The 27,727-nt window shown below is 36.6% G+C and overlaps 1 protein-coding gene and 1 non-coding gene across 2 annotated transcripts; both read left to right on the top strand.

Moving 5' to 3' along the window:
- The first annotated feature begins 5,688 nt into the window (after positions 1–5,688).
- Positions 5,689–8,743, top strand: LOC116540479 (olfactory receptor 2G3-like). The gene is given in 4 exon segments (XM_032264001.1): positions 5,689–5,760; positions 5,841–5,878; positions 7,800–7,886; positions 7,888–8,743. Coding segments are annotated over 4 exon segments (1,053 nt in total).
- A 2,669-nt stretch (positions 8,744–11,412) lies between these two features.
- LOC116540486 lies at positions 11,413–11,519 on the top strand. Its single transcript, XR_004264461.1, has one exon. It is a non-coding gene; the product is annotated as a U6 spliceosomal RNA (small nuclear RNA).
- Positions 11,520–27,727: the final 16,208 nt, after the last annotated feature.

The raw sequence follows: 27,727 nt of genomic DNA, 5'->3' as shown, positions 1-27,727 counted from the left end.
GAATGTGAAGGACCTCTTCAAGAAGAACTACAAAACACTACTCAAAGAAATAAGAGAGAACACAAACAAATGGAAAAACATTCCATGCTCATGGATAGGAAGAATCGATATTGTGAAATTGGCCATACTGCCCAAAGTGATTTATAGATTCAATGCTATCCCCAACAAGCTACCATTAACTTTTTTCACAGAATTGGAAAAAACTACTTTAAATTTCATATGGAACCTAAAAAAAAGCCAATATAGCCAAGACAATCCTAAGCAAAAAGAACAAAGCTGGATGCATCACGCTACCTGACTTCAAACTATAAGACAAGTCTACAGTAACCAAAACAGCATGGTACTGGTACCAAAACAGCATGGTACTGGTACCAAAACAGAGATATAGACCAATGGAACAGAACAGAGGCCTCAGAAATAATGCCATACATCTATGACCATTCGATCTTTGACAAACCTGACAAAAACAAGCAATGAGGAAAGGATTCCTTATTTAATAAATAGTGTTAGGAAAACTGTCTAGCCATATGCAGAAAACTGAAACTGGACCCCTTCTTTACACCTTATACAAAAATTAACTCAAGATGGATTAAAGACTTAAACATAAGACCTGAAACCACAAAAACCATAGAAGAAAATATAAGCAATACCATTCAGGATATAGGCATGGGCAAAGACTTCATGACTAAAACACCAAAAGCAATGGCAACAAAAGCCAAAATTGACAAATGGGATCTAATTAAATTAAAGAGTTTCTGCACAGCATAAGAAACCATCATCAGCATGAACAGGCAACCTACAGATGAAAGAAAATTTTTGCAATCTATCCATCTGACAAAGAGCTAATATCCAGAATCTACAAAGAACAAATTTACAAGAAAAAAAACAAACAACCTCATCAAAAAGTGGGCAAAGGATATGAGCAGACATTTCTCAAAAGAAGACATTTATGTGACCAAGAAACATATGAAATAAAGCTCATCATCACTGGTCATTAGATAAATGCAAATCAAAACCACAATGAGATACCATCTCATGCCAGTTAGAATGGTGATCATTAAAAAGTCAGGAAACAACAGATGTTGGAGAGGATGTGGAGAAGCAGGAACACTTTTACACTGTTGGTGGGAGTGTAAACTAGTTAAACCATTGTGGAAAACAGTATGGTGATTCCTCAAGGATCTAGAACCAGAAATACCATTTGACCCAGCAATCCCATTACTGGGTATATACTTGAAGGATTATAAATCATTCTACTATAAAGACACATGCACACGTATGTTTATCACAGCGCTATTTACAATAGCAAAGACTTGGAACCAACCCAAATGTCCATGGCACATATACACCATGGAATACTATGCAGCCATAAAAAAGAATGAGTTCATGTCCTTTGCAGAGACATGGATGAAGCTGGAAACCATCATTCTCAGCAAACAAACACAGAAACAGCAAACCAAACACTGCACGTTCTCACTCATAAGTGGGAGTTGAACAATGAGAACACATGGACACAGGGAGGGGAATGTCACATACCGGAGCCTGTTGGAGGCTGGGGAGATAGGGGAGTGTTAGCATTAGGAGAAATACTTAATGTAGATGATGGGTTGATGGATGCAGCAAACCACCATGGCACATGTGTAGGTATGTAAGAAACCTGCACATTCTGCCCAAGTATCCCAGAACTTAACGTATAATAATAATTTTTAAAAATCATCTTCACAACCATGAGATCAAGTCTTGCTCAAATTAATTTTCTTTCTTCTTAGATGACTCTCCAAATTTACAAGTCCAAAGTTTGTATTTTGTTAGGATCATTTTCTTGATTTCTTCTGAGGTGTCCCTCATTTTCTAGTTCCTCTGGTTTTTTCCCTGGACATGCTGGCAGCCGTAAATACTAATTATTTTGAGTATTGGAGGCTTAAACAGAAGGGTGAGAGCAAGCCAGCAATGGCATGAAAATTCCTGGGAAAACTCACTGAAGAGTTAAGATACTACGGATGGTCATAAGTTGGAATTGGTTTTTGAAGTTGGCATTTCAGTAGGTCAGAGAGAACTGAGTTGATGTTATAGAGGACTGAGAAGAAATTCAAACAGCAAACTGGTCTGAGGATCATGTTTGGGCCCCAGGTCAGTCTTCCAGGACTCCCCATCTCCATGTCACATACCAGACAAACTGATGGATTACAACCCAGCATTAGGTAAATACCAAAGGGGGAGGCAACATTAATCAAAGTCAAAGGTCACCTTGCTTTGTCATCGCTTCATGGAGTAGGGTAAAGGGAGCACTCAGGAGTAAAACTGTAAAATAAAATTCTTAAGAAATTCTACAAGCCACATACATTTTTGTTTGAGAGGACAATAAGCTTTGAAAAGTATACCAATGAAGTATTCAAAATATTGTATTATTCAAATCTTTTCTTCTGAATTTACTAGATCTATAAATTTGAGCAAGTCCTACAACCTCGTGGTGCCTGAGTGTCCTTTCTTCCATTTTTAAAAAAAATCATTCTTACTTTAGAGGCATATTACGTGAAGAAAGCAAACATACTTTATGAAAGCAATTATATACCTAAAATTTAGGTTTATGGATAGAAAATTTGATGTGAACAATCTGGTGTTGCAAATCATAGTCAAATACTATTTTATTATGAGGAGACTGATGGAAAAAATATGTGTTACTAATCATGTTATTTACCTTTGAAACTTTATATTTTCATTTAAATATTTTAGGTGTGCATTTTTAAAACCTTTTTTTAGATTGAAACTGCTATTTCCATTACGAAGATTGTAGATATTAACATATTGATTTTCGAGAAAATTTAACTCTCAAAGCCTTACCACTCAGATAAATCAAAGGTTGTTTAAATCAATTAGCCAGGTTTGGTGGCGCACACCTGTAATTCCAGCTACTCCGGAGGCTGAGACAGGAGAATCACTTGAACCTGCGAGGCAGAGATTGCAGTGAGCAGAGATCCCACCATTGCACTCCAGCCTGGGTGGCTAAACAAGACTCTGTCTCAGAACAAAACAAAAACAAAACAAACAACAAAAGGTTGTTTAAATCTATGACAATTTAGAACAAGGGAATCTGATAGGGAGAGAGCATGGAATTAAAACAATAGCAAAAGTTCTTACAAAGTAATATTAAGAAGTATATAAAATAAGTCGGGTAGAATGAAAATCTAAATATTGTTTCAGTTTCATTTATTAATTCTTAGAGTCATGCTTAGAAAGCTAATGAAGACTGTATTAGGATGTAAACATTTAAAATAATGGGCTTCACATTTTCATAAACCACATGGTCAGATACTTCTACTCTGCTCATCCTTCATTTTTTTTTGTGCACCCCATTTGCCAGGATCTATAGATTCTTCTGTCTCCCAACTCCAGTTTTTCACTCTCAAGGGACTCATCAGCATGTTTTAACTTCTGATTTAGGCAAATTAAACTCTTCTATTTCCGTATTATTCTTATACAGTCAGAAAGGCAAGAGCTCCCTGCAGTCCTTTCTAGGCATTTAAACTGAATTACTGAATTTCGTCTTAGATCTTTAATTTTTATTTTCAATTTTTTTCATTTCCTTTTATATTCCTATATTCAACAGCAACTTATGTGACTATTGCTATATAATAGATAAGAACGTACTATCTTTATGTACTTATCTTTTTTCTGTCTCATTTTCTTTTTCCTTTCCTTTCCATTTTTTTCTCTCCTTTCCATTTTTTTCTCTCCTAACTCTACTTTCTGAGTTTATCTACTGCTGTTATTTCCTTATTATTGATTTTACCTCTATTTGCTATAAGTCTTCAATATTTAGGCATGAATGAAGTGTATGGAAAACCAAGGGAACAGGCTACATATTCTTCTTTAATAACTTTACTGCTTTCTTGGGGTAGAGTATATAATTAATTTTATTCATAATATTCCAAACTTATCTCAGAAACTTAATAGCACTTGATAGAAATAAATAGCTGTGCCTATTGGAAGAGAAGTAGTAGAAAAATATAAAGATCGTGAAAATACTACTGATTTTGAAATGTAGGAAAAGAAACTCAGCTTCCTTCAGATTTAGAACATTATCTGAGTGCAGGTAATTAGATGAGATTCTGAAAGAAACTCTAGCAAGAAAACAGTCCAGATAGAATGAAGGTAGCATTCCAAAATTGTCTTTTTAGGATCTTAATTGGACAAGGAATTACCTGAATGCTGATTAAGGAGTATCCTTCTATAAGAAATCCTACAACACAGAAGAAGTCTTCCTTTGACTATAATAGATAAGGCAAAATTTGATTCAGAAAGATATATGTAACGATAAAATTGTTTCTCAGTATTGAATCAAAATATATTTCTCTAATAATCTTCTAATCAACTGGCAGTGATATGTGTTCCATTTCTTTGGGGATACAATATAAAAGGTAATCATATTTCTAAGGCTCTATTCCTAAAGACTCACTGTCCCAGGTGAGAAATGGGAGAAGAAAGGAACTGAGTAGGACCAGTTTGAATGAAGAGTGGCATTGCAGAGATACAAAATGATAAGGTTTAAAAAAAAAGTCCCAGAAGTTTCTAGAATCACCTCTATGTAATTTTACCATGTGAGTAGTCCTACTAATATTGCAGCTGTTTCTTTTGTATTATATAAGGTCTTGTACAGTTTTTTTTTTAATTCACAAAGGAAATTTACATCTAATTGTCATTAAAGTACTATGGAGTTTATATGCAAGTATTTTAATTATCTTGATCTGTTTGAACAAACCAGATCACAAGGGTATGAAGTGACATATTTAAAGTCCATTAGTTTTTAGTAAGTAAAATCAATGTATTTATTGGTTAATTAGTTACATCAATTTGAGAATTAGCAATAAAAAACTAAAACTGCCAATAGAGCATATTTTAACTCTGCTTTGACCTCTTGGTCTCTGAATTTAAAAATAAATGATGTATATGAGTTTGGTTGTGATGAAATACCAGTGAAACTGATTGAGGTCATAGGTGAAAAATAATGATATCACAATGTTAATGTAGTCTAGGAATAACATATTAGAGCACCAAAGGAAAAAGCTTCACGATTGCTGGTTTCAACTGGATCCAAATTGATTAATATGTAATAAATATCAATTACATTTAACATATGCTCTTGCTTCACATGCTGACTCTTTTTAAAAAGTATGTAATTGATATAGTCAGGAAAACATGTCAAGTACAAAAATGACACAAAAGAAAATCTCTATCTCTCTCATATACAGATATATATCTATATATCATGATATACTCATACATATACTCATATATAGACATCTGTCTATATAGACATATATATATGAATATATGTATGAGTATCATAAAGAAATTATCAAATCATATATATGTCATATATAAAAATGAGTATATCATGAAGAAATTACAAATAAAATGATCTGGATGACCAGTAATGAAGGAAAGCAGGAAATACTTAAGGACATTTGTGTATTTGAGATGATCCTTATAGGATAGATAACAACAGTGGCATTTCACATCAGCAAAAACACAAGGGGTCAAGAGGGAAGGTCACAAGTTTGGTTGAATCGGTGAATATGTCTGTGCTGGTTCAAGTCATTGTTATATGAAGCCTGAGTTCAAGATTGCATTTTAATATAATTTGTCAAAATATGGAGAGCCACTGAAGAATTTGGAAGTGAAATGTACATGGTCCCATTTCAAGGATGGAAAGACTGCTCTCCAAACCAGCTAGGTGGTTTTGAAGACGAAAGAACAATTGTAAGTAGGAATACCAGTGTGAAAGCTGGAGACCATGGGACACTGAACTATTTTCTATATGTCTGCTTTAACGTTTTTAGATAGATACAAATTTAGTGGATACATGTGAGAGACAATGGTAAAGAAGAAATCGGTCCAGTTGCCATCTTATGTGACATGTATGCAATTATAATTCAGAGAGAATGATGACCTCTGCATACCAAAAGAATTGTCATTCTATAAGCAAATGAAGAAATTAGAAGTGTTAACGGATGGACATTAAAATCAGTTTTGAATCTAGTGATTCTTATGTTTAGCTGTGAAGCAAGTTTTTATCCCTATCATTTAACACTGTCACTCATTTCATTCACCCGTTCATAACTCAGATGACAGAATTTGAAAAATAGAGCTGGCCAGCGAAGTACCTGAATCCTACTAAGTCAGGATCACAAGAAGAAAATGACGTAGGGCAAATGAGAGGATCAGAAAAGTAAACAGAGGATCCTGAGCTGATTTCGGAGCAGACACATTTTGTTTACTATCCCCTAATAAATAGTTGCTTATTATTACCAATATCATTGTAAACTGTTTATAGATGCATAAAAAGAAAACAATTACAATATATCTGGGAATTCATAATTAGGTAAGTATATAGTAGTTATTGTTACTGTTAATAACTATTATAACTGATAATAACGTTCATAGTTATTGAAGTATTAGTATATGACAAGAACAGAGCTATGTCTGCAACTTATACTCTATTCCTTAATATGTACACTAGTTCTATGAGATAGGTATAATTATGCTCATTTGAAAGATGAGAAAATTGAAGCACACAAAGATGAAATCACATCTCCAAAGTCACACAGCTACTGAATGGAATGACAAGGATTTGGAGGAACTCTCAGTCTTTTATAAATTTATTTTACAAAACAACTAGAGAAAAACACACGGCCAATTTGCTAAAAGATAGGAGTCAAACAAAAAAGAAATTTGGGATTGTAGAGAATGGAAAAATTTGCAATTGGAATTATTCTTTAGAAATTTTATGATAAAGGAATTGTTTAACTTGGATGGGGAAGAGCAGGATAGAGGCAATTTAGGTGGTAGAAACAGTATCAGTAATTAGTAAGATACAAGAATAAAGAAGGGAGGGGGGGAAATGATTAAGCTTATATGTGCTGGAAGGATTAGAAATTCATATACTTTCTCAAATTTCAAATATTCAAATACTTAAGCTCTTTCTGGTTATTTCTCTCAGAGGTTAAAATTCCATCAAGTTTATCCAGATGTTTTTAAAGTTGCATTTTTCACAACAAAACAAATTTCTAAGGCCCGATTTTTTGTGTATGTGTCATTTTGTTCGAATTTTTCGGCCTTTTTTCCACCCTATTTTTAGATTCTCTGAGTGGGACCATCATTAAAGCTTGGGAGGGGTAAAATGAGTCCTGGCACTCCATCCTTTCATCATGCAGACTTTATGAAGTACTCTAGTTCTCATGGTGGTTCTGATCAGGATCAGCACAAAGCGGATGTACACACCAAGATGTCTTCACTCTCCCTGGCTGCAGATCCTCCTTCAGTCTTCATGCTGGTCTTCGTTTGACCCGTTTTTTGGAAGCTCTGCCTTTTCCCAACCTGTTTGACTCTACACTCTGTTGCCACCGTTAAATATCCATGACAGGTAGAGTTGATGGCAGTACTAATAAAACTTTTTAGAAGAGAAGATATGAAAACCCAGATGGAGTGAATACCTAACCAGAAGATGTATATTAAAGACGCAAAATTCCCAACTATGTTGCTGGTGTGGCATTTATTCTTTCCTCAGTAATCTTTCAATATTACATTGATGGTGTTGACTCCACATTTTATCATCATCAGGTTATAGATGCAAATGACATTTTACTGTAATGAAGATGCAGATGCAGATTAGAGCAAAAATGAGAATTTCATCTCAGCATCTCTGATCTCTAATTCTCAGTGGCTTCCTCTTACTGCTGATGTCTATCTATCCCTAATTGTGGGTATTTAGAGGTCTCAGGTGGAATTTCACCTCTCAGTACTGACGTGTGGATCAACAATCAAAGCTCAATAGGTGATTTCATCATATTGGGATTTTCTGGCCATCCCTGGCTAGAGACAACACTCTGTAATCTTTCCGGTGGCCTACATCTTTGCCCTATTTGGAAATATCTCCATTATGCTAGTTTTCTGCCTGGATCCCCAGCCTGACAGCCCCACATACTTTTTTGTCTCCAGCCTATCCTTTCTGGACCTCTGCTACACCACCAGCACTATCCCACAAATGCTGGTCAACCTCCAGGGACCAGAAAAGACCATTAGCTATGGGGGTTGTGTTGTCCAACTCTATATAGCTTTGGCCCTGGGTTCTACTGAATGCATGCTTCTGGCCATCATGGCCTTTGACCATTATGCTGCCATTTTCAAGCCTCCTCACTACCCAATCATCATGAAGCAGAAACACTGTATCCACATGGGCACCTGGATCAGTGATTTTGCTAACTCCCTTGTCCAATGCACTCTCACAGTGATGGCTCCAAGATGTGGACGGAGAGTGTTGGACCATTTCTTCTGTGAAGTTCCAGCCCTTTTGAAACTAGCCTGTATTGATACTCGTATGAATGAAGCTGGGCTCAATGTACTAGGCGTTTTGCTTCTCCTGGTGCCACTCACCATCTTCCTGGGCACTTATGTGTTCATTGCTCAGGCAGTAATGAGAAGTCTCTCTGCTGAAAGTCGCTGGAAGGCTTTCGATACCTGTGCTTCACATTTGCTGGTGGTCTGTCTCTTCTACTTCACACCCATCAGTATGTACGCCCCCCCTCCCTCTAGCTATTCTCATGACCGGGGGAGGATCGTTGCTCTCTTCTGTGGCATTGTCACACCCACCTTCAACCCATTCATCTACACATTGAGAAACAAGGATGTGAACGCTGTCATAAGAAGGGCACTGACTAAGGAGTTTTGGATTAAGACAAGATGATCTCTGAAAAGAAGTCCTAAGAAGGAAGGATAGATGCGTTTGACTTTCAAAAAGATGTCGGACATGGAATTGATGAGGGAACAGTATCAAGTGAAATAAAGTTCACAAGTGGAACAAGACTAAGAAAGAAACAACTCTTGGTAAAATCTACATAGCATTTATTCACTGATGAGAATATCTGCTCTATGACATTGAACTGCAGCAAGTCAGTCTCTTTTCTCCCTATCCCTAATGACTAGTTAATCTAGTTTAAGTGGGGAAAATGGTATAATATCTGGAGAAAAAGATACTTAGAAAGTTTAGGAAATATATTTAGCACAAATTGTTTATAAATGAATTCCAATTAAATTAGAAATGATCCCAACTCTTCGAAAAACATGTCCCTACTGTCATGAGTTAATTTTGATCAACGTATATTGCCACCATTTAGTCATCTTCTAACATTCAATGTCTAATTATATCATCCTCAAAGGCTTTTTTAAGGTCTCAGAGGTGAGTAAAATCAAGAGACAGTCCAAAAACATTAAGATGGAAATATGGAAAGGGAAATTCATGAAGAAATTTAGAGTGATGACTTTAAATATAATTTTTTTGCCATGAATTATTTTAAATACAAATTTTGCCATAAATGTGTTGTCTTAGTCAAGCTGATGCTCTTGTGGTACCCAATAATGAGGCATAGGTCAATACAAATAGAGCTCACTCTGGGGGGAAAGAGAAACAGTGAGATGCTTTGGACAGTGATCAGCAATAGAAAAACCTGAGATGGAAAAAAATTCTAATTTAAGGACACAAACTCAGTGGGAATTTACATGTTTTGACAAGGCAGCTTTCTTCACCACTTGACTGGGTAAGCTAGTCCTATTTCAGTGTGTGGGTTTGAGAATACCATGTTGAATTGAAAACTTTGATCTATTATCTTTATTTAGAAAACAATTTTATGGCCTTTTGCTGTAAACTGCCTCGCAAACCTATTAAAGATACGTAGACAAAATAGAGTGAGTTCACCAAAAAATCCATGTCATTGCCTGAAATGCAAATAAAATATTATGCTCCTTAATGAAAAATCAATGCAGAGTAGGTGCAAGCTGTGTGTCTCTTGAGAATAATCATTTGTTATCTTTGACTACAGTCACATTGTCACCAAATGCAGATACTAACATTTGTCTTAATTCAAAGATTCAAGGGTGTGTGTGTGTGTGTGTGTGTGTGTGTGTGTGTGAAAGAGAGAGAGAAAGAGAGAAGAACCTAGACAATATTTGAAAGTGCTTCAAATCATTTCTCTCAGGGGACATTATATTTAACACATACTATAGCTCTGTATCCCACATAGTTCCGCATCATTTTCTATTTGATGGTTTATAAAATCATGAATAAGCATTCACTGTGAATCAAAAACATCATTCTTTCCCTTTTAATACATATTCTCAAGTTTGTTGTCTTACACAATTATGCTTTCCACCGTGCAATCTGTCCATAGATGTAATGGATCTTTTTTACTTATTTTACTTCTCTGTAGTTATTTCAAAATAATGGATTCAGGTCCCTTTATAACATATGCTCTCAAGTCTTGATAAACATCAACAATCTTCTGAAAATCCTTCAGTGTTTTATTGAGTTATTTTGGGGGAATAAATGCACTGATGGTGTGAATTCTGGAATTCTGGAATCTAGATTAAATTAGTATGTGACTGGACACACTAATGGTCTACCTTAGCTCAACAGTGACAAGAACTATAAAAATTTGGAATTGCTGGCCGGGCGCGGTGGCTCAAGCCTGTAATCCCAGCACTTTGGGAGGCCGAGGCGAGTGGATCACGAGGTCAAGAGATCGAGACCATCCTGGTCAACATGGTGAAACCCCATCTCTACTAAAAATACAAAACATTAGCTGGGCATGGTGGCGCGTGCCTGTAATCCCAGCTACTCAGGAGGCTGAGGCAGGAGAATTGCCTGAACCCAAGAGGCGGAGGTTGCAGTGAGCCGAGATCGGGCCATTGCACTCCAGCCTGGGTAACAAGAGCGAAACTCCATCTCAAAAAAAAAAAAAAAAAAAAAAAAAAATTTGGAATTGCAAATATTAAAGACAGGATCTTAAACAAAACATGCTTTAGTCTCCTTTAAAAGATAAAATAAGATTACCACAAGCCATAAAATATTTCATATGAACTTCCCTTTTTCTCCACATATGAAAACAACCTCTGTTTTTTTCCCATTCAGCATGTTCAATTGCGTCTTGAAATTGCTTCTTTTCTTTCCTTTTTTTTTTTAGATGGGTTTCACCATGATGGCCAGACTGGTCTTGAATTCCTGACCTCAGGTGATCCACCCACCTCGGCCTCCCAAAGTGCTAGGATTACAGGCGTAAGCCACTGCGCCCGGCCGAAATTGCTTCTTTTCACCACACTAACTAACTCGAAACCCATGAGGTGTCCTCTCCTCAGACTGGTCCTACTTGAACACTTCATCATGTAGCATTGCTTTGCAGCCTAACTCCTTCCCAAGCCCATGAAATATTCATATTTGTATCCTGCACATATTTCTCTGCGCCATGATTCGGACATAAGTGTTCAGCAAATACATCTAACACAATTGGGTCTGGAGCTGCTTCTTTTTCTCCAAGGACTGCTGCAACCCTTACCTTGCCTCCTTCTTAAAAGAACAGTGCAGTGCTCACTTCAGCAGCACATACACTAAAATTGGAACGATACACAGAAGATTAGCATAACCCCTGCGCAAGGATGACACGCAAATTCATGAAGCGTTCCACATAAAAACAAAAAACAACAACAAAAAACAAACAGTGCAAAGCTCTAGTTCCTGTACTGTGAGCATGTTTACTTTCTGTGGGTCCCAGTGGTGAGGCAGATGAGAAGTTGGAGCATGGAGAATGGTTTTGGGGAACACTTTTGAAGGCCCATGGCTATATAAGAGAATGCGAGTCCATTTCCTTAATTCTAGTATAATCTGGAAAAGGATCCTAGACATTATGAATTTTTTTGATTACAGTATTTTTCCCAACCCATGTCTCATTTTTACATGGAACCTACTATTGGCATGAAATAAAATATATCCTAATATGTGTTATGTAAAAATGCTTATTATATTTATTTATTCATTCTTCTAAAGCTGTATATTCTTCAGAGGTTGAATGTTGCAGGGTCTTGGGGATCATAAAAATGTTAACATATTCTTAAGTTTGTTTGTTTAACTTAGAAGTGTAAATACAACTCAAAATAATTGAACATTGAAACTACTATTTTGCATTGGAACACACATGAATATATTATGTGAAAATCACATGTATTTTTTTTTTAATGGATGAGAAGTTTCTATGTTGTCCAGGCTGGTCTAGAACACCTAGCCTCGCCTCCTCATGTGCAGGACAACAGGGCTGAGCCATCGCTCATATAAGCCACCATATAAAAATATGGGTGCTTGGAGAAATGTTTTGCTGATGTGGGTGGCTGCTCAAAACATGTCCCCTAAGCCTTAGAAATACATTTTGGTTCACTTTCAATATTACAGATATGCCAGAGAAAAATTTTATCTTTAAAAAGTTTAAAATTTTTGACTTTATAAAGGCATAATATTTCTGCATGTATGCCACCTGAGATTTCAGAAGATTATATATTTAAATATCTCATTAAAGAAATTATAGTACCTGTACTGTCAAGCAGGCAAATCAAAATAAGTCAATGCTGAACATGTCTAATAAGGAAATTTTTTTAAGTATTCCTGAAAGTATTATCAAAACATTAGTAAAGTTACTCAATATTAAAAGTTATTAAATATCAAATATTACATCAATTATGCAAATATCCAGCAAGCCAATAAATAGAAATGCTCTGTGCTATAGGAGCAGTAGGAAAAAATATGCAATAAGGTAAAAATATTTATATCAGAACAAAGTCTATTATCACCTTTATTGGAGGAGCAGTGGAGAATTCACAATACTTTTAGAAACAACTGAAGTTTCCTGACTCATCACAGTTATATACTGTTGATTTGGATTAACTACCTAACACAATTTGAAAATAATATTAGTAAATTATTAAATAAAAAATATTTGGTACATGTTATAAAACAACAAAAACAGCAATATTTAAACGAGGTGTTGCTATGATGAGGTTTATCTTATGGTGAAAATGTTTATTCCTTTATTTGGCAAATATTTATGGATGACAAGTATGTACAAGTCACCGAAATACAATTAGACATTCACCTTTACATCAAGGAGTACAACTTTTGAACAAAACTGAGATGTAAAGAAGGAGACAGAGCTGAGCATCCAGACTAAGACAGAATTTGTCATAAAAAGCGTCAGAAAAGATAATGCTAAACAGAGAAAAATCTTTTACGACTTGCCATGTGATATGGTTTGGCTCTGTGCCCCTACACAAATCTCATCTCCATGGTAATCCCCATATGTTAAAAATAATAGTAAGTTATTAAATAAAAATATTTGGTACATATTTGCCTCCACATTTGCTTTACTCAGGCTGGCAGTTCAAATGTAATCTCATTCAGAAGGAGGGAAGGAGGTGATTGGATCACTGGGGCAGTTTCTGCCATTCTGTTCTCGCGATAGTGAGTGAATTCTCATGAGATCTGATGGTTTTATAAGCATAAGGCGTTTCCCCTGCTTGCACTTCTCTCTCCCACCACCATGTGAAGAAGGTCATTGCTTCCTCTTCACCTTCCACCATGATTGTAAGTTTCTTGAGGCCCCTCCAGCCCTGTGGAACTGTGAGTCAATTAAACCTCTTTCCTTTACAAATTACCCAGTCTTAGGTATTTGTTTACAGCAGTGTGAAAATGGACTAATACACCGAGAGAGCACCCTGCTTGAGTTCAGCTCAGTGCTGATCTTCATATGGATGCAAGGAAGCTATCCAAGAACGAGGAAAGAACTACTTAATGGGTTAAGGTAAATAGTGCCCAATGCTTATGCAAAGGCTGGGAATTTTGTGAATTCTCACACTATTTATGTGCCAGAATGAAAACCTAAGGATTCCTGGGGCATTGAGTTCAGCAATCAAAAGCGTCTTGCTTCAAGAGTTTGAATAATTAGCTCTAAACTAATTTACCTAACAAATCTTCAAAACAAGTGACTAAAGCAACAAACTGTATTCAAGTAACTTAGTAGCCCTCCAGAAGAAACTCAAGGATATTTATGGAATACAAATATACCCAGTAAAAGAAAATTTTCCAATGCAAATTTACTAAGCATGAAAAAAAGAAGGAAAATATGATGTAAGGAGAAAAATCAGTAAATCAAAACTGACTCAGAATTGAAACATATGTTAGAATTATTCAAGTTATGGCATTAAAACACTTATACTGTTTACCATATGTTCAAAAGTTTACAGATGTGGAAGATACATTAAAAAAATCAAACTTCTAGAGATGTAAACCACAACGTTTAAATATACGTATACCTAAAAGGACTGGATGTAATTCATAGTACATTAAACATTGAGAAGTCCCATGATCTGCAGCTGGTATGCTAGAGACCCAGGATAGCCAATGCTATAGTTTCATTTGTAGTCCGGAAGCCAGTGAACCAGGAAAGCTGATGGTGTAAGGTTCAATGAGTCCAAAGGTCAAAAAACAAGGGAAGCTGATGGTGTAAGATCCAGTATGAGTCACAGCCTGCAGGCAGAAGACCAATGTCCTACCTCAAAGACAATCATAGCAAATTCTCTCTTACTCCACCTTTTTGTTCTCTTTAGGCCTCCACATTTGCTTTACTCAGTCTGCCAGTTCCCATGTAATCTCATTCAGAAACACCTTCACAAACACACCCAGAATGATGCTCTACCAAATATAGGCCTATCTCATTTTACTGTGGTTCACTTTATTGAACCTGAAAGTTCGTGACAACCTTGTAATGAGCAAATCTATCAGTACCATTTTTCCAACAGTGCTCCCTTCATGTCTCTATGTGACATTTTGGTAATTCTCACAGTATTTCAAACTTTTCATTATTATTGTATCTGTTATGATGATGTGTGATCAGTGATCTTTGATATTACTATTGTAATTCTTTTAAGGAACCACAAACTGTGCCCACATAAGTCAGTTAACTTAATTGATAAATGGTATATGTTTTGATTGCTCCACCCACTGGCCATTCCACTCTCTCTCTCCCTCTCTTCAGGCCTCTCTATTTTCTAAGACACAACAATATTGAAATGAGACCAATTAATAATCCTACAATGGCCTTTAAGTATTTAAGTGAAAGGAAGAGTCATATGTCTCTTATTTAAATCAAAAGCTAGAAATGATTAAGCTTAGTGAAGAAGGTGTATCAAAACCTAAGGCAGGCCAGATGCTAGAGATTTTGCACCAGTGAGACAAGTTGTGAAAGCAAAGAAAAGTTATTGAAAAAAATTTAAATGTGCTACTCCAGTAGACACATAAATAATATAGCAAAACAGACTTATTGCTAATATAGAGAAAATTTTTTGTGGTCTGGATAGAAGATTTTAAAAAGCTAGGGGAAAAATAATTCAATTCAGCAGAAGCCATGAAATAATAAAGAAAATATTTAATATTAGAAATTAATAAAATAGAAAATAAATAAAAATCACTTAAACCAAAAACTGGTTTTGGGAACAGATCAACGAAATTGCTAAAACTTCAGCATAACAACAAAAATCAGAAAATACACAAATTACCAACATCAAGAATGAAGCAATGGATATCAGTAGAGACTCTGACATTAAATTATAGTAAAGAAATACCACAAATACTCTACAAAAGTGTATTCTACAGCTTTGATAAAATCAATGACCTCAAAACCCATACACTTTCAAAAAGTTACTTTTTTATTTTATTATTTTTTTAGAGATGAAGTCTCTCTCTGTCACCCAGGCTGGAGTGCTGTGGAATAATCAGAGCTAATTGTAACCTCGAACTTCTATGTTCAAGTGAGCTTCCCACCTCAGCCTCCCAAGATGCTGGGATTACAGGTCTGATCCATCACTCCAGCAGAAGTTACTTTTGATGAGATAGAAAAACTGAATTGTTTTATAAATGTCAAAGCACTGAGACTTGTAGCTGAAAACCTGAAAATATCTCCAAGTCCAGAAGGTAAATTATGCCAAACATATGAGAAGAATTAACAGCAGCTGTACAAAATTTATTCCTGAAAATAGAAGATGAGTGAACACTTCCCAGTGCAATTTATGAGACCAGTGTAACCCTGATTCCAAATTCAAGTAAAGATAGTACAAGAAAATTACAGACTGAATTCTTTCTGAACATTGACATCTAAACAAAAATGTATTAAATTGAAACCAGACATATATAGAAAGTATAATACACTACAATCATTTGATATGAATTCCAGGAATACAAGGCTGGTTCAATATTCAAAAATTACGTATTGTAACCTACCATATTAATATCTATAAAAGATAATAAAACAATTATACCTATTGGTGCAGAAAACAATTTTGAAATAAAGTTAATGTCTTGTAAGATTTTAACTGTTATATACATGGATAAAAGTTCTCAGGAACATAAGAGTCTGAAAAAGTTTCCTTTGCTAATAAAAGATACCTATTTAAAAACCTACGGACACCATCATACACAATAGTGAAAGAGTAAATATATTTCCCCTAAGGTTAAGAACAAGGCAAGAATGTCTGCTTTCATCACTCCTTTTCAAGATTGTAGTGGACCATTTGTATATCTTCTTTTGAGAATTGTCTATTCATGTCCTTAGCCCACTTTTTGATGGGACTTTTTTTTCTTGCTGATTTGTTTGAGAAGTGGAGATCCTACCCAGTGCAATAAAGCAAGAAAAGGAAATATAAGGCAGGAAGAATAGAAAGGAAAAAGTATAACTAACTGTGCATATTCTTAGACATCATGATTGCCTGTATGAGAAATCTCAAGGAATCGCCAAAACATTAGAACAAATAAGTGACTTTAGCAGAGTCTCAAGATACAAGATCAAAACAGAAAATTAACTGCACTGGCCAGGCTCAGTGGCTCACGCCTATAATCCCAGCACTTTGGGAGGCTGAGGCAGGTGGATCACCTGGGGTCAGGAGTTCGAGACCAGCCTGCAAACATGGTGAAACCCCATCTCTACTAAAAATACAAAAAATTAGCTGGGCATGGTGGTGCATGCCTATAATTCCAGCTACCGGGAAGGCTGAGACGTATGAGAATCACTTGAACCCGGGAGGCAGAGATTGCAGTGAGCTGAGATCACACCATTGCACTCCAGCATGGACAACAAGAGTGGAACTCTGTCTCAAAAAAAAAAAAAAAAAATTAACTGTACTTTTCTATCTTAGCAATGAAAAATTAGAAATCAAAACTAAAAACACACAATTATGTACTTCAGTTCCAAAATGAAAAAGTAGGTATAACTCTAACAAAATACATATATAAACTGTATGCTAACATCTATAAATGCTTACAAAAGTAATCAACAATGACATAAACAAATAGAGGTGTACTGTGTTCATGGGATGGGATGGAAGAGTCATCCTAGATAATCACATCAATTCTTCTCAAATTGTTTCATAAGTATAATGCAACTCCAATGAAAACTGCAGAAGAATTTTTTGAAGATATACATAATCTGACTCTAAAATTTATATAGAAAGGCAAAGGAACTAGAATAAGAAAAATAATTTTAGAAAATAAAATAAAGTGCCGGGCGCGGTGGCTCAAGCCTGTAATCCCAGCACTTTGGGAGGTCGAGGCGGGTGGATCACGAGGTCAAGAGATCGAGACCATCCTGGTCAACACGGTGAAACCCCTTCTCTACTAAAAATACAAAAAATTAGCTGGGCATGGTGGCGCGTGCCTGTAATCCCAGCTACTCAGGAGGCTGAGGCAGGAGAATTGCCTGAACCCAGGAGGCGGAGGTTGCGGTGAGCCGAGATCACGCCATTGCACTCCAGCCTGGGTAACAAGAGCGAAACTCCGTCCCCCCCCCAAAAAAAATAAAAATAAAAATAAAAATAAATAATAAAAAAAAATAAAGTTAGAGAAATTGTATTACATGATTTCAAGAACTACCAAAAGCTACAGTAATCAAATGAGTGTGGTATTTATGATGGGACATGTGACAGTGGAGCAAAATTGAAAGTCTAGAAAGAGAACCTTATAAATATGGAAAATTGACTTTCAGAAATGGTATTTAGGAAATTCTATTGAAAAATTATAGTCTTTTTATAACTAGTTTTGGAAATATTTTATATTCATATGCAAAATTTATCATAAAATGTAAAATTAAAAACTAGAAATCCTTTAGAAGAAAACATGGGAGAAAATCTTGGTGACTTGGGGTTAGCCAAAGAGTTTTTAGAAATTTGATAAGTTGGGCTTTAGCAAAACTAAAACCTTTAGCTGTGTGAAGACACTGTTACTAGAATTAAAATTAATGTAACAGAGAAAATATTGGAATTCCCAGTCACACAAAAGACTTGTTTCCAGAATGTATAAAGGTCTCTCAAAAATTCGACGTTAAAAAATCAAACATTCCAAATCAAAAATGAGCAAAATTTTCACAGACACTTCATCAAAGAAGATATAAGGAAGGCAAATAAATACATGAAAAGATGCTCAAAATGATTTTTTTTTTTTTTGAGATAGAGTTTTGCTCTTGCTGCCTAGGCTGGAGTACAATTGTGCAGTCTTGGCTCATCACAACCTCCGCCTCCCAGGTTCAAGTGACTCTCCTGCCTCAGCCTCCCAAATAGCTGAGGTTACAGGCACCCACCACCACATCTGGCTAATTTTGTATTTTTAGTAGAGATGGCGTTTCTCCATGTTGGTCATGCTGGTCTCAAACTCCTGACCTCAGGTGATAGGCCCACCTCAGCCTCCCAAAGTGCTGGGATTACAGGCATGAGCCACCACGCCCAGCCTCAACATAAGTCATCATAAGGAAAATGCATAAGAATGTTCTAAGATGCATCCTAGAATATCTAAAATTAAAAATATTAACCCTACCAAGTGTGAGGATGCAGAGCAATCCTCAATGCAATCTCATGCATTGTTGGTTGAAATGCAAAACTGTATGGTTACTTGGTACAGTTTGATATGTTGTAAGGTTAAGTATTCACTTATAATATAACCCACCAATTCTACTCCTAATTATTTACCTTACAGAAAGGAAAACTTGTTGTATTCATAAAAACACCTATACACAAGGGTCTTTAGCAGCTGTTTTCTAATTGTCAAAAACTAGAAACGACCAAAATGTTCTTCAGTGGGTGAATGATAAGCAACCAATGGTACTCTATATAATGGAATACTAATCAGCAGTTAAAAGGAACATATTTTTGGTACATGCAGCAACTCAGATAAATCTTAAAGACATTATGCTAAGGCAAAGAAGCCAAATTCAAAAGGTTACATACTATATAATTTTCTATTTATGACATTCTTGAAAAGGCAAAAATATCATAAAGGACAATGAAACAGTTTTTTAGCATACGTTATAAATGGAGGATGTGACTACAAAAATTTAGTATGAAAAAAATTTTTGGGGGGTGAAAAAACCCTTCTGTATCTTGATTGTGGTGGCTATTACTGGAAACTGTACATATGTTAAAAGTGATAGAAATGTATGCTAAAAAGTCAATTATATTACATGTTAATTTAAAAATAAAATAAATCTTATGGGATATCAGATAAGGTGCTCCTTAAATTTCATGTAGATGCTAACCCCTTCTAATTTAGCAGTAAGTATTTTCCAATCAGTAATCACAAACTCTATTCATATTAAGGAGAAAAACAGTGAAGGTTTCAACAGTCAGTACTCCTCACAGACAACAGGGAGAATTTAAAGGTAATATTGTTACGGGATCTTAAGAGTGTCATTTTTTTCTGGTCAGAAACCTCTATGTGATGGTAACTTTGCCCGAGTTCTTGTCCTGCTTCTAGGAAGAATGACAAGAAAAATTATGGGTGAGTAAGATGAAAAGAAGCTTTACTATTAGAACAGCTCAGAGGAGACCCACAGAGGACAGATCCTCTCTGAAGGCAGGTTGTCCCATGTTGTCTGCAGCTCTCAGCAGAGAGGAGGCCTGGAGTGGGTGGCTCCTCTCTGCAGCTGGTCACCCTGTCATCTCTCAGTTGTCCTCTGTCATGCTGTTGCTGATCCTGGGGATTTTATTGACCTCAGAGGGGAGGAAGTACATGTGGATTGGTCCATCTGTGGCCATGGGTGGGCAGAAAAAGGCACCATAAGTCCCCACTCCAGTTCATGGGCGTGGCAGCCTGGCCCCCAGCCTTCAGGCCCTTCCTGGCCGGAGGATGGGGCCTTACAGGGACCTGCTCCCTTCCACCTAGGAGCCAGTCTGCCTCCTGACGCTTTCCATGGCACACAGGCTGCTCATGTCAAGGGGCACCTGGAGGCCAGTGCTTCCCCCCATCAACTCTCGTCTGGCCCAACATTCAGAGGGGGCTGAGGTGGCAGCTCCCAATCGTGGTATACTCAGCAGGGTTGTGACAGTCCTTGGGCTCAGCTCCAACCTACTTCTATACTGGACCAGGTGCAGAGAGTGGGGAGAGGCCAGGCCACCTCCGAGCCTGCAGAAGCAAGGGGGGCCTTCCCAGGCCCCAAGAGCACAGAAACCCAGGTCTGCTTCCCCGATTTGGACATCTGCAGCTGTGCCTGAGGATGTGAGGCTCCTGCCTGTTCCCAGCAGTGAAGAATGTATGGAAGCCCAAGGCTACAGCACTGACTTGGATGGCTGCAGCTGTGCCCAGGGTGGGCAGGGCTCCTGCCTGTTCTCAGCACACTGGAGGCCTGGGTATACTACACCAACTTTGGTGGCTGCAACTGTGGCTGGTTGTGCAGGGGCGTTCAGGGACACCCTAGACGGAGCAGAACACAGGTCCTGGGACTGGCTGTTGGGAGTGGCACACTCCGAGGTCACCCCAGAGGACTGGCCTTGGGCAGCCTGAGCAAAGCCTCCTCCCGAGGCCCAGGAACTCGGCACCCTTGGCAGGGTAGGCATAGTGGCTGCTCTGCTGGCCAGGTCCCTGAAGTGGACGCCACTCCTACTTAATGCCCTGGCCATGGAAGGGTGGTCCCAGCTCTGACCGCACTGCTCCCCCGCCATGCTGCTACCCCGGTGGCAGTCATCATGCCAGTCACTGCAGGGAGGTAAGGGAGGAGGCAGACAGCACCTCTCCCCATAGCCGGCTGCCCTGGGGGCCACCTCAATGGAGCCGGGCATAGGGCTGGAGGGGTGAGGGTGGGGAGCTGTTCAACTCCTCCCGGCACACTCCCTGCAGCGGCTGGTGTGATGGCAACAACCACACCAGCTGGCCCATGGCCGCCATCAATATGTGAATTAAATTTTCTTTTTTTCTTTTTTTTTTTTTTTGAGACAGGGTCTCACTCTGTTGCCCAGGCTGGAGTGCTGGAATGCAGTGGTGCAATCTTGGCTCACTGCAGCCTCGATGTCCCAGGTTCAAGCGATCCTCTTACATTAGCCTCCTGAGTAGCTGGGACTAGGTCACCGTGCTCCACTAATTTTTGTATTTTTTGTAGAGACAGGGTCTCACTATGTTGCCCAGGCAGGTCTTGAACTCACGAGCTCTAGTGGCCCGCCTCAGCCTCCTAAAGTGTTGGGATTGCAGACATGAGCCACCTGACCCTGCCTGAATTAAACTTCGAGTGGAAAACCCTTTTGATGTAAGCCACATAAGCAGCTTCAGACTGCCCGGTGTTATTATTACTAATATAAATGAATATGGGCTTTCTTATACCCTAGAGGTTTGTGGGAAAACATCTTCACAGCATGAATTACGAGTCAGAATATTAAAGTTGTAGAAGGAAGAGTTGGAAACTGAAAGTGTAGGTGGGAAAAAGAAAGAAAGAGTTTTACAACGATATCAAAATTAAATTTTTCACTGAACTCAAAAACGTCTACACAAAACTTTTGTACAGGATTCAGATCTTTGCTTTTAAAATAAATAAATACTTCTTAATGCCAGTGTGTTTACTGTATTGTCAGGAACAGGTTTTGAAAATTATTGTTTGAGAAAACAGCTATCTCAATACAACTAATAATCATTATTATTAGATTCTAGGAACATAGATACATTTAAATTTATTTTTAAAAGACAAAGATTTTTAATATTTGAAAATATAGGTCACCCTGCGCTTTCTAGTAATTGGAATGAATGACATTTAATAACTTTTGTTTGCTAACACATCCATTTGTCTACAGTCTTCTTAACGTATTTAATTCTGAAATGAATCATTCAGTTTTGGTCTGATGGGGAGGGTAGAGTGAAAATATTACTCATCAATTGAAATATTACTTAGGGTTTTTTGTTTTTACTGTTTACTTTGATGAGCATTGGATGCTCTTGGCATGTATTGACTAGATTTAACCAATCTTTAAAAAGCAAAGAAAGCCACACATCTCTCAAATTTTAATGTGACTTTATCTATGGGAAGTATTTTATTAAAGTTTATGCTATTTGAATTCTCCCACAATTTTCTCTAAATTATCTGTAATTGTCGTATGCTGAGATTTTTGAATTCTTTGTCTACTAACCATCAAGTATAATATTGAATCCACCTATTACCTGTATCCAAAACTTTCACAAAAATATTGATCAGATCGCAATCAAAGACTATGTTAAAATAGAAAATTCTTTCCTCAAAATGAAAAAAAACTAAGAGTATTTTTTGATCATTCATTCATTGTCTTTCTTGTTGTTCATAAACAGCCTTATGAAAACGTGTGTGATCCTTACTGAGATACTGTATTGTGGTACTTATGAGGTACTATATTAGTCGCTGGAGATCAAAATAAATTTATTGGTCTGCAACATTTATAATTCAGTTTCTTATATTTATATATAAATTATATATATATATAAAATCATATATATAAATCATATATATATAAATCATATAGAGAGAGAGATCAGATATATATATATGGGACTTAGGGCTATTTTTAAATATTTGCCAGGTAGAATATATATTAAATTTTTGATCCTAAAATTTTTTTTAAATTTCTTTCATTGCTAAGAAGGTAGATTTCATATTAAGTGTCCTTACCAAAATTTAAAAAATTCCTTTTCCATAATCACACATATTGAAGAATGGAAATCATCCACTTTTGCGTAAAAATTATTCCTCTGGGGGATTGTTAAAATGAAGGCTGGATTATCAGCTTCAGAGTTATTTTAGAAAAGACACCATGTTTGAAGAAAGCTTAGTTCTCTAAGTATTAGTTTTATTCTGATATTCTTTGATTCTATTATTCTGCATGAGTTTAGGTAAATAAATAATTACTAAGTAGTTTTTTTACCTAAGGACAATGCAATCATGCATGATTTTATCGGTGACCAGTTAAACAAAATTGTTAGTTAATGAAAAAATACTTTTTACTAGAAAAACCTGTGAACTTATTTACAGAAAACAAGTTGTGTATAATATGCATTTTTTCCTACCTGGAATGCATAGACTGCAAGAGTTAGCTAAACCGAGATAATAATTAACTACCTTCCACTGAGGCAGTTCTTTGAAGGAGAGGCCCATGAAGTTCCCTGCTTTGAACTCATTGTGTTTATCTGAAACACCAACTTCCCTGCACAGGATTTTTGTCCCTGGTGCCTGGACAGCACCGGCTTTATTTCAAGTACCACTTACTTAATGGGAAATGGAAATGTCCCTGGCAGTTCCATCCTGTTTCGTCCATACAAAACCATTTCAGTCCTTTCCTTACATGAAAACTTCATGGACTGAAACACCAGCTTGATTCTGGAACAAAGAGGCTCAGTCTCAGGATCAACTGAGATTTGTTCCTACCAAGAGATCCACTCTGGAGAGTAAAGCTCCAAATTTTATGGAATTTATCCAACATTTATGTAGCACCTGCTTAGTGCCAGTGATTATGTGAGTCATCAAAGTTATAACTCTAAATAAGATATGTAATTTCTCACACCTTAACTAAGCATAGTTTAAATAAGCTGGGAAATCTATGCAAATAAATATAATAAAGTTAGTATAAATTATAAAGAATCTTAATGAATGCAATCTGGGCTCCAAAGAGTGATCAATTCTTTTTGGGTCAACAGTTAAACTCAGATGAATTTTAAATGAAAAGAGACAATGGGCTGGGCGCAGTGGCTGACACCTGTAATCCCAGCACTTTGGGAGGCCAAGGTGGGCAGATCACCTGAGGTCGGGAGTTTGAGACGAGCCTGACCAACATGGAGAAACCCCTTCTCTACTAAAAATATAAAATTAGTCAGGTGTGGTGGCATATGCCTGTAATTCCAGCTAACTTGGGAGGCTGAGGCATGAGAATCGTTTGAACCCAGGAGGCAGAGGTTGCAGTGAGCCGAGATCCAGCCATTGCACTCCAGCCTGGGCAACAAGAGCAAAACTCCATCTCAAAAAAAAAGAAAAAAGAAAAAATTTAAAAAAGTAAAGAGACAATGTAGTTGTGTTAAAAGATAGTTAAATATTTGCCAAATAAATGAGGGGGGATTCTAGTAGGACTCCCAGACAGGAGGAATAGTGTGATTTGAGAAAACACAGCGTGGTGATGCAACTGGATTGATTTATTAAGAGTAATTAAGTCAATCAGCATTATTAGACATGGAGATTAGCATAGGGTTGGAGAAGCCACAACAATAGAGGATACTGGAATGGCAGTCAGAAAGCATTGTAGAGATATTACTTGCCATCTTAGGATGCCTTTTGTGCATCATTGCGTGATCAATTAAGGCAATAAAGAGTTAAAAGCTAAATTAATGTTACAAGATGTGATTTACATCATCATTTATCCTGGTAACAGCATTGAAGTTGGATTAGAGTCACATAAAACTGAAGAATAAACTATTGCCAGAGATAATGAAGGTTTGAACTAATCTGTACATGTGACAGCAAGAGGTGGTCGCTACAACAGATAGTAGGCAAATAAAATTTTGACGTTTGATTGGATATGCAGATTAAAGCAAGGTAACAGTGACAGGAGACGGCTGGAAGAAGCGATGAGTTCTCACAGGAAATACCCATTCAGGGGTAGCAATGTGTGAATCATGAAGTAGGATATGAGGACCTGCACCCAGAAGACCTACGGCAGTGCTTGAAACAGCCGACTATTATTTTCTATTGTGTAGGAAAATAATTAATCTATCTTCTTTAAAAAGCACTTACGAGAATATTTTGGAGTAAACAAAGCACAGAAAGGAAGTCTCAAGACAAATTTTTGGAAACCATCAAGCTTCAATAAATGTTAACGGAAGACTCAGATTAAGAGACTAGGAAAAAATATTCAGAGAAGAAATAGAAAACCAGAACCAAGTGGCATCATAGAGCCAACAGAAGTGAGCTGTTTTAGAAGAAGTAACTATACAATAGTGTCATATATTTGAGAAAGAAAGTTTGATATATAAAACAAAAGAAAGAGTGCATTGAATGTACCATTGTGACAGTTATTTGTGGATTTGCTGGAGCTGTTTGTGAGGACTCATGAAGCAAGCGTAACAAAGACGGTTTAAAAATTGAACAAAATGTGCCAGGGCACAGAATGAGACCCTGTTTTGCTCATAAAACATGGCTGTAAAGAGAAGGGAGATTATAACAAAGTCTTAAGTGTGGAGTGAAGGCTTTTCTTTTTCTTTAAAATGGATGAATCTTAAGAATCTATATCTGTCTATCTATGATCTATCTATCTATCTATATCTAATCTATCATCTATCAACAGAGCATAGTGAAACAATCTGATTGGTTCATTAAAAGTAATCTCAGCAAATCAACATTATTAGGCTTTTTAGACATGGAGTTTGGGAGGACTTTAGACACACACATACACAGATACACACACACATAAAATGTGCGCTCGAGAGAGCTCGCTCGCGCAAGCGCACACTATGGCAAAGATCCCCTTTGCGATAGAGCAAGGCTGAGTCTGGGGTTAGTCACTGACTTGGAAAGGAAAAACGAGCTCTTTCTTTGAAATCCTAGAGTGGGTGGAATTAAATCATATCAGAGAATAATTTCATTTGTAAACAGATAGGAAACTGAGGGACTTAACATGTAATGACCTACGTTTTCTCATTGAAGTTACTGGCAATGCTACCTCCCAGGAAATAGAGGAAAGCAGTGAAGAAGAGATTTCGTATGCTAAGTCTCTAGAGCAGCTGCTGGAATGAATTCGAGTTTACCTACATAACATACCTGCACATGTACCCCTGAACCTGAAAGGGAACTACTTTAAAAAAAATTGAGGGTTTCAACATATGAGAGTTAAAAAACAAACGAAGCTTAGAAATGTTTTGTAGGATAAAATTTGCATTTGAGTGGTTAGTGAAGGGAGAGAAAATGCTTGGGGGAAACAAATCACATTGAAAGAATCATTATACTCTCCACCTAACAATGTTTAGTTTTATTATAAAATAAAGTATTTAATTGCGGTATGACTTGGAAGAATTGAAGACAGGTTTTATTTGCTCTCACAGCATCATCCTTAATTCTAAGTGTATCTCCACACGTATATGGTTCCCTTCCTTCAATTTGATAAGTGATGAATTAATTAATACAATTTGCAACTAGTGAAATTAAAATGAAATTTTCCATGTATTAATCAGATATAAAAATTATTCTCTATGTCTTCAAAGAAAATGAAAATAAAAATATGTTGTTGGGAGTTGTTGAAAGCAGAATATGGTGTGGGTGTTCGAGTTTTTTTCTTATGATTTTTCTTCTCCTTCCTTCTATGGAGAAACCTTAATGGGGAGCCTAAATGACAGAGGTTTTCCCTAGATACAGTAACAATGTGTATTAGAATTGGCAAATAACACAATGCTTTTGATTTTCAAGCCAGAGACAATAAGTTTGAAAATGTAAGTGGATTGCATTAATCTATTCACATTTTATTTTAAATTCCAAAACTACCATCCAAAATTTGGAGCAAGTTAAGCCAGGCATTAAGATTTGCAGCAATGGGGATTAAGCCATACCTAATGGAGGACCAGGAAAACTGAAGGAGCAAGAAAGCTAAAGAAACTTTGAAGAAAGTAACCCCTGCTTTCCTCTGATTCCTGCTTCCATGAAGCAGGGAATGTGACCATTGGTGATGCATTAAGGACCCTTCTAGCCCTGAGACTGTTCTTTGTAGGAAAAAAAAAAAAAAAGTTTCCTAAAAATTAGTTTCAGTCAGTTCTCAAAATAAATTACAGCAAAACCAAAAGATCTTGGTTTAAGTGATTTTTAACCTTTTTCTACAGCTTAGGATTTATAAGTGAAAGAAATTACAATATCAGGTGCAGTAACTTGAAAATCAGATGCAGTAACTCATGTAACTTGGTCATTAAGTTTTTTTGTCATTAAGTTTTTATCTGTATAGTACTGAAATCAAATATGTAGATATCCAGTTAAATAAGTATTTACTTAGTACCCATATGTTAGATACCATTGGTCAAGGGTGAAGAAATGGACAGAAATGATGAAGGAATGGTCTTTGTGTAAGAGAAACTCAGTGAAAATGATACTGATTGACCTTTCAACAAATCCAAATATTTAAAAAGAAAAACAAAGAGGCAAAAATTAGTTAGCAGAGTGATTCTGATACACAAAATGATTCTATGATGATGATGATTGTATAATAATAGCACATTTAAAATGCAACAGGAAAACTTACATCATTTAATCCTCCTAACAATTGTTACATCTGGTATAGAGGCTTTGTTTTCTTGGTTGGTTATTTTAAGAAATGGGCTCCCACTATCTAATATATTTCAAGTCCTAGAGAGAAAAAATATTGTTTTTTCTCATTAGGGAAGTCACAATGAGACACAGCACTAGAAAGGTATATACTCTACTACTTAGCATTCTGCTATCACATAGATTTGAGCAAATCTCTTTATTTCTTCAAATGGATTTGATTGAAAATGTCCAACCCCAAGTTGTCATGAAGATTTTGAGAATTAAACGTTCTCTGACGGTGAACTTTTGTCACTTAGTTG

Source organism: Sapajus apella, unplaced genomic scaffold (assembly GCF_009761245.1).
Source record: "Sapajus apella isolate SASKATOON/1434 unplaced genomic scaffold, GSC_monkey_1.0 scaffold140, whole genome shotgun sequence".
Lineage (NCBI taxonomy): Eukaryota > Metazoa > Chordata > Mammalia > Primates > Cebidae > Sapajus > Sapajus apella.
This window is presented reverse-complemented; position numbering and strand designations above follow the sequence as displayed.